General features: G+C 36.5%; 1 protein-coding gene across 1 annotated transcript; it reads right to left on the bottom strand.

The window, feature by feature from the left end:
- Positions 1–2,957: 2,957 nt before the first annotated feature.
- On the bottom strand, positions 2,958–5,078 carry LOC141718410 (protein LATERAL BRANCHING OXIDOREDUCTASE 1-like). The gene is made up of 5 exons (XM_074520791.1): positions 4,839–5,078; positions 4,575–4,756; positions 4,324–4,409; positions 3,915–4,063; positions 2,958–2,975 (listed from the first exon to the last, which is right to left on the bottom strand). Exons 1-5 carry the CDS (start codon positions 5,076–5,078, stop codon positions 2,958–2,960), a joined length of 675 nt encoding a protein of 224 aa, XP_074376892.1.
- Between the last annotated feature and the right edge of the window lie 2,904 nt (positions 5,079–7,982).

Raw genomic sequence — 7,982 nt, 5'->3', positions numbered from 1 at the left:
GACGACGAATGTTTGTTTTGCTCCATATAAACATACTTGATATTATAAATTAGAGAAATATTATTTGTAGAGCTATATTTTTTTCAGAGTAAAAAAGATTAAAGTGTAAAATTGCCCCTCCATTCACAATAAGAACCTTGAAAAAATGAACGTAAAAATAATTTGATTTTTCATAAATTTTTACTCCAAAAATAAAAAAAAATTCTAAAAATAACCTTTGAAAATAATGCTCACAAGTATGTATACATCTAACTTAATGAGTACAAAGAGATTATTAATGTGAACATATGAGGATGTTTTTATAATTACATAATTGATAGGGAATAAAAATAACCTTAATTACGGAGTTAATGTCGCATTAATTAGACCTAATTTGGTCAAAGGGGAATGCCCAAATAATGAGGCCCAAAACACTAACTATTTATTAAATTCGTAATTAATAAAGGGGTTAATTAAACAACCCAATAAATGCGTTCAAATAAGTAACTACTTCTACAAGAAGTAACCTCCAAGCAATCCAAAATTCAGAAGGAAACTAATTCCTGATTTTTAGGACTCCAAAGTCCAATCTGAGGTGGAGACTTGCCCATTAAGTCACCCAATTCTATCCTAATTCCTAGACTCTCAACGTCTATATAAAGGGTCTTACCCCTACAACTTCACCAAGAACGTTTTGGACAAGAGCTCTACACGTCACAAAGCCGAGAAGGAATCCTTCAAACCACGAGGCCATTACCTGGAATGACGTTTTAGACTTAGTCCTCGAAGGACATGAAAGTCACTACATCCTTGGTGAGCTCTCGCTGCCATAGCCCCGAGGGCATGAATCACCAAGAACTACATTTTGGCTTGATCCTTAGCATAAATCAAGGTACGTAGGCATCTTGTGAGGGCAGATTCAAGCCACAAAACACAAGCGCAACCATTAAAGCTCGAAGCTTATCAAAACCTGACATTAAATACCCGCATTAAAGAAATACATGTTTTTTATCCATAACATTTGGCGCCGTCTGTGAGAAGAAGACGAAAACCATGAAATCACGAAGAAGAACTGAGAAACCACCTTATAAGATGCGCAATATTGCACCCAACGTTGAGATTCCACCATAGTCAAACCTCAATATTTGAGAGTCTAATATCTCAGGGACGAAGATCACCATTACCCAACTGCTGAATCAAAGAACGGTCTTTACCTCAACGAATGCATAATTAAGGAAATAGTCCCAAACTATAGATGGTGATCTCGCTAATGAACACCCGAATTTCAGATGTTAATAATTTGCTTCCATCAAGGGTGAATGATCACCCACCTTATGAGATGCAAAATTTTGAGAAGAAATACAACACCGAGTGCATGAGAAGTACGAACCTCAATATTTGTGAGGGTCCTTATTGAAGGGATAAGCTACGATTTCTATGATCCCCGTATCGGGGATAGTGATTATTCATGTGAAATAGATATCGCCCCAAGAAGGTTACAGCCGATTAAGGAACCTGTTGTCAAATGGCGGTTTTAGCCCCGAAGACGTGAAAGGATGAATCTCCAAGTCATAAAGAGGAGGATCCGTGTTCATGAAGCACACATTCGGGAACCCCAAAAGATCTGGAATTAAAGGGAAATCACGATCTACCAACCAGAACACAAGTTGTCATTTCCACTTTACCACAACTTTCAATCACACAGTCAAGAAGCTGGACCCGTAATTATGGGATTCCTTATGACCCAAACTTTGATTCAAGGGACCGGTACCCAATCTCAAGAAGTGGAAAACCGAGGGATAAATCCCCAATCAAATTTTGGATGTTAATAATTATGTTTTTGTCTATGAGGACCGCTAACTCACCTGGATAGAGTAAACTTCAGCGTCGTTCACATTAGGATTATGAATTCCAGTATTTACAAGGGCTTAGCCCCATTCGTAAAGGAGTCTGAGATTTCTTTAGGATAGTGATCGTCCATCTGGTAAGGAAACCGAGCCAAGAAGGAGACAACCAAACAAATAGCCCGTTGTCAGAATACGTTCCCAGTCTCGAGGGCGCGAAGAGATGATTCCTCAAACCATTGCTAAAAAGAATTCTAGCTCATGAGGAGCACATCAACAAGATTTAACAAGTTGGGAGATACATTGGGAAAAAACTCGATCTTAATCTAAAGGGACGATTTAAGATCCCCAAATTCGAAAGATGAATCCTCAAGTTTAAGGGTCGAATCCCCAATTTCAGATGGTAATTGAGACCTTAACTCTACCAATGTTCTCCTTTCTCGAACCATGGACGATCCGGGATATGAATTCAAAGGTTATAACCAAGGAAACGGAATTCAACATCAACCGTGCAAACGATATACACCCCCTTATATTCAAGGATTGAAACCCATCAATGACCAAATTTATGAATATTCCAGTCCCTAGATAGAGGACGATGAAATATTAAGTGAAAAGGATACCACTCCAAGAAGGCGACGTCCAGGAAGTGACCGACCGAAGAAAGATGTCCCAAGTCTCGAGGGCCTTAAGGACTGAAACCTTTGGATGATGAAGATCGGATTTTCGTCTCATCAAACTCGTGATTTAATGGAGGAAAAGAAACCTAAAAATGGAACAAAAAACTCGACTACTTGCAAAATTTGGAAATCCTGGACCCCGAGGGTCGATTACCCGATACAGTTGGTTCAGATGACCTTCCATGAAAAAAGAAGACGGAAGTTCCAAGGATTGATCCCAAAGATTTGATGCCCTTTGAAGGTCTGAATAATCCCACGTATCTCTCCATAAGAGAAACTACAAATACCTATATTTTAAGGAAGCTAAAGGTACCCCCAATTTGGGCGTATGATGGATTCAGTAATCCGGATAACCACGTTAGAAAGTTTTTAAACTCTCTAGTACAATAGACGATGAATGATTTTATAAAGTGCATGACATTTTCCCAAACCCCCGGGGGGAATGACTCGATCACTACACCATAAATGCCTGCTGTAACACCAAAAAAACGTTGCATTAGGGGGTAAATATGTTGCTCTTGCCCCTCTTTTAAGCTAAGGAAACATTTTCTTAAAGATAGGTTTTTCCATGTTGTCTTAGGGGTCTAAGGTAACATGTTTGGTGCCTAAGGCAACATCGTACTTTTAACTTGTTTATATGTTGCCTTAGCTTGCTAATATAACAAAAAGAGAGATCAGTTGTAACTTGTTTTTTATGTTACCTTAGAGTTCTAAAATGTTTTTAAAAAAGTGGGACCCACATTTGGGCCCACAAGGGACCACTGTAACACTTTATAAAGCTATTGTAACACTTTGCCAAAAAAAATTAAAAATTTCTATTAGAATATATACAATCCCAAAATACCAATTCATTACCACAATAATTTCATTTACACAAATCAAACATCTGCTCATCCAAAATCTAAACAGGTTACCAACTGCTAAAGATTATAAACTTTAAAAAAGAAAGAATATAAACTATATATAAAAAAATTAATGCTACAAGCCACTGCTCTCGGACTTCTGCTTAGATTTGCTTCACTTTCTCCTCGACTTCACTTTCTCCTCGACTTCAAGATCAAGGCATGTCATAATTTGTCCAGGTACCCAAAGAAGCTTTCTCTTATACTGCCATTAGAGGTTAGGTCAGTAACACTTGTTTTATGAACTTGTTGGGTTCCTGGAGTGAAATTATTATGTACTGGAGTATTATCTATAGAAGGGATGAACTATGCATAAAAACCAATCCCTGTGCTGTATAACCATGAGATTATTTATGTGGCTTCATGCATCTTAAAGTTTTGTGAATCAAACATTTATATTCAAACTATTGTGTTTGCTAATCTCACTGAAATTTCCAATATAAGACGGGTGCACATGCAACATTACTGAATGCACGCATACAACTATGTTCATACTATGAAGCACATACCTCTTTCTTTTCAGATGAGAGTGACACGCCTTTCTTTCCCTTACCTTTTTCTACCGAGTTTATCTTGCCTTTAATTCCCTTCTCTGCCTCAAGCAAGATCATACAGGTGTACTCAGAAATCACCGAATTCTGCACGCTACTTTGGCTATCTAGAAGTGGAACATAAAAAATATGCAATAGGAAAAAAGGAGCAGCTGATACAGAAATTGCAAATTATTAAAATGATTATTAAGGCACATTTATCATGTAAAAGTATAGTTAATGTTGTTATCCTGTAAAAGTATAGTTATGGTGGTTGCATCAGAGTGTGGACTCATTCCTATTACTTTTTCAGGCTCACAGCAGATAGGATAGTAATTTACTCACACATATATTTGCATTTCCTTGTGTAGTTCAGGAAGATCAATACTGTCCATCCCCATTATCAAGGATAAGGAACCAAGGAGTCTTCTGCTAATATTTCCAATTTCAACAGAGTATGCTTCAACAACCCCTCTGCACAGATAACATTTCAACTTAAAAGTATTATAAATTATTATTATAGAGAAAATATGGAAATGTTGAAATAGTAGCGTGGTGGATACAAGAACATACTTGAGTTATGCTGGTTTGTTTGGCCATAACTTAAGCTTCCTACCCCGTACTAGGAAGAGCCAAAACATCAGTGAATCTGACCAGTCAACCGTCTGATCCTCAGTGACAGGGTAAGGTCTACCATAACCTTCTATAGCCAGTGGATCAAATGGGTATCTCATCTTATCTTTTAGAGGAAGTTTGAAGAACTCAGATGCAGCGGTCTTTATGTCTTCTAGTACTCCTTCGTCGATTCCGTGATTGATCACCTAGAAAGAAGAGGAGGTTTAAAACACTAAACTAATAGTAGAACAAGGTTTAGGCATCAATAAGCAGCAACAAATATGTTACCAAAAAGAAGCCCCAGTACATGCAGGCCTCATCAAGTTTCTTGAGCTCTTCCTCTTGGCCTTCTGAAAGCAATGCCATATCGATGACCAGGACTTGTGCAGAAAGAAGTGGGAGTTCCATATCTTTGGATACATCTTTTTCAATTAAAATGTATCTTTTCGGGATGAATGAAGGGTCCATTTTCATTATCTCTTCAACGCAATCAATCTCTTTGACTATTTGATTATCAGTTGTGGCCATGTCTCCAGTTAGAGAGTTTTGTAAGTCCTACCGTGTTCTATTGTGGTATCAGTCTGTAGGCCAAATAGAAAGGCGGGTTAGAGTCTGATTATTTATTTTCCACTTGCATATTAGGAAATGGTTAGTGGCCAAAAATCAACAGCTGTTAGTAGTTTATTGTGAGACTCGATGCACATTTCTAAAAATGTTAATGGAGGAGCAGGTATGTAGATTCTGACTTCTGATATTGATATTGGACAACCAAGATTTAACTAACCATGTATATTGTCGTTTTTAAAGAATACAGGGTAGCATAACAATTAGGGAGGCCAAGTCTCATATAACATATAATTATTGTATAAAATGGTTCCATTCCATTCAATAACAACAATGGTATTTATTCTATACATCATAGTGAGCTATGATAAGCCCTATCCAATAATCTGCTACATCCCGTACATCATTATGAGAGAAATCAGAAAATGGAATTCCACACTACACCATATTTTCATATTGCAATTGCAGTACACATATAAAAGACAAAACCATTTACAAATACTATAATGTTGACAAAGCATTTTCTCATGAAAACAAAAAAGCTTCATCTCCGATGCAAGCGACAAACTATATATTAGTGTTATACTCTAAATAACCAAAAAAACGAAGCCCTAAAATAAAAATTACCTTAAATCCATTGGAAGCCTTAATTGAAGAACACCTGAATTTAAATGAAAAAAGTGAGAGATTAAACGAGGTTTAAAGGAACGTAAATATAAAAAATGAAGAACAGTAACCCCAATTTGAAGAACTAAAGTCTCCACCTATCAAATCAATTGAGCCCAATTATGAGATGCCAATCAATTGAGCCCTAAATAAAAATTAAAATACATAATAACGTGCTAAAGATTGAAAGTGGTGGCCAGAGAATGAAAGTTGTAGTGAGAGATTAATGAGAGATTAGCCAAAGAGATTAGACAGAGAGAATAGCCAAAGAGATAAAATGGATGAATGAATGAATTGCGTGAGAGAAATTCCAGTAAGGGGTCTGAAATATTTGAAATTGTTTGAAAATTTGGGCGGTTGAAGCCCAAAATTTGCCCTCCGTAGCCCAAAAGTTCCCCCGGATTGAGTGTAGTACTAAAGTATTCTTTATTATTTAGGAAAAAATAGAGTATGAGGACATCCTAAAAGGATAACAGTCTTCATAATTACAAGAAGATCTACTCTGTTGTTTGAACTTATTCTTAAGTGCTCCAAAATCAGATATCTCCAATTGATGCTTAATGAACTGAATAATCCACCTCCCCTTAATGCACTTGAAATATAAGCTCGTGATTCTGTTTAAGCTAGACTGAACGACCTTCTGAATAGAAGTAAAAGATCATCTCTTCCAGATTCAACAAATTCAATAGATCCCATAAAGAAAGCTTCCAAGAGAAAATATGTTCAGACGCAATCCACTCAAGAAGGAGAAGATAGTCAAGGCAAAAAGCTGAAGAAGAAAAAAATCAATGTAACACCCCCAAATCCGGGGTCAAGATTTGGTGTCACTAAACAATCTTTACATAAAATAAAGAAATAAATAAGTAACCCCTTGAATCCAAATCGTTTACAGGTTATGGTATGAAATAAGAATCTAACCTGCTACAACTTACAATAACTAAAATACAAATGAGAATACCTTTGAACTAATGCTCTTGTCACAATCTTCTAACACCTTCAATCTCTCGCAGCGGAAATTTTTCTAACTCCTGCTGTCTATCGAAGCTATTCATTTTTATCCTTATCTGTTTCTTGCAGAAATAAGAATTTACAAAGCAAGAGTGAGCCAAAAATGCCCAACAAGTATATATTTTGAGTTTCAAACATTAATATCAAAGAAAACTTCCGGACAAAATCTCTGAAATATTTTTGGAAGAGCGAGACACGAAATCATTTAAAGGATATACTTTATCAACTTAAAATCAATTTGATTTGCATTGCTATAAAACACATAGGGAATAACGACATTTTTGTAAGAGCTTCCGAGATCGCGTGATTTCAAAATAGTTTCTGGTAACACTTCATACTTGAGCAACGAATGCAATAACTATTCATAAAACGGCGTTCAAGAAATCCCTAACTATTCAGTATCCATCATTATCGACTAAGTTTCCATAGACTTAGCCTGCTAAACCAGCCTGATAAGGACAGGTTGAATAATTAAGAAGATCTCAATTCATTCAAGACTCTAATTATTACTGAGCAACTAATGCTGCAGCAACAATCTGAACCTCGAATTTATTTAGAAACATTATAATTTCCCGAAACTGAGTGCTAAGAAAGAATAACTTTAATCCATAATCACATTTTATTTCAAGAAGGAATGCCATTATTGGCGATCAACAATAAATTAGACTGGACACTAGTTCACACTTATACCCTGCTGATCAGTCAGGATACAGTGCAGATCTATACCTACATGTATAGATCCAGTCGGGTTCCCAGGCACTACGGCCCATCTCAAGGCACCGATTATGTTTCGGTCCTTAGGATTAAGTAAAACTTAATCCCCAAAGTATCACTATCCAGCCCGTAGAGTGTTTTGATGTCAAACCGTTTTGAAGTCAAAACTTCCCAATTCAGGGTTCGTAAATAACCCGAAAGAATGGGTATTTGCTCACGAGAGCAATTGAATTATAGGAACAATAATAAATGAACATGCATAATATGAGTAATTGCAGCGAAATATAAAACAGTTAACTATTCTGAACTTAGAATAGGAACGAATAAATATTTGCAGTAATTTTGGAGAAAGGTTAGGAATACTTGCCTCAATTGAGAATCCCTCTGATCTTTAACTAGCTGCCATATCACTCAGTCCTGTCGCATCTGTACTACCCTTGACGGCTACTTGACCTTTCTTATTATTTACCCTCTTAGGTT

This window comes from Apium graveolens, chromosome 4 (assembly GCF_009905375.1).
Source record: "Apium graveolens cultivar Ventura chromosome 4, ASM990537v1, whole genome shotgun sequence".
NCBI classification, from domain to species: domain Eukaryota; kingdom Viridiplantae; phylum Streptophyta; class Magnoliopsida; order Apiales; family Apiaceae; genus Apium; species Apium graveolens.
This window is presented reverse-complemented; position numbering and strand designations above follow the sequence as displayed.

Coding starts and splice junctions, on each gene's coding strand:
- LOC141718410 (XM_074520791.1), bottom strand. CDS start 5,078: ATGGCCACAACTGATAATCAAATAGTCAAAGAGATTGATTGCGTTGAA. Junction 4,410..4,574: donor GACTGGTCAGATTCACTGAT/GTTTTGGCTCTT, acceptor TTATCTGTGCAG/AGGGGTTGTTGAAGCATACT. Junction 4,064..4,323: donor CTTGATAATGGGGATGGACA/GTATTGATCTTC, acceptor TTCCACTTCTAG/ATAGCCAAAGTAGCGTGCAG.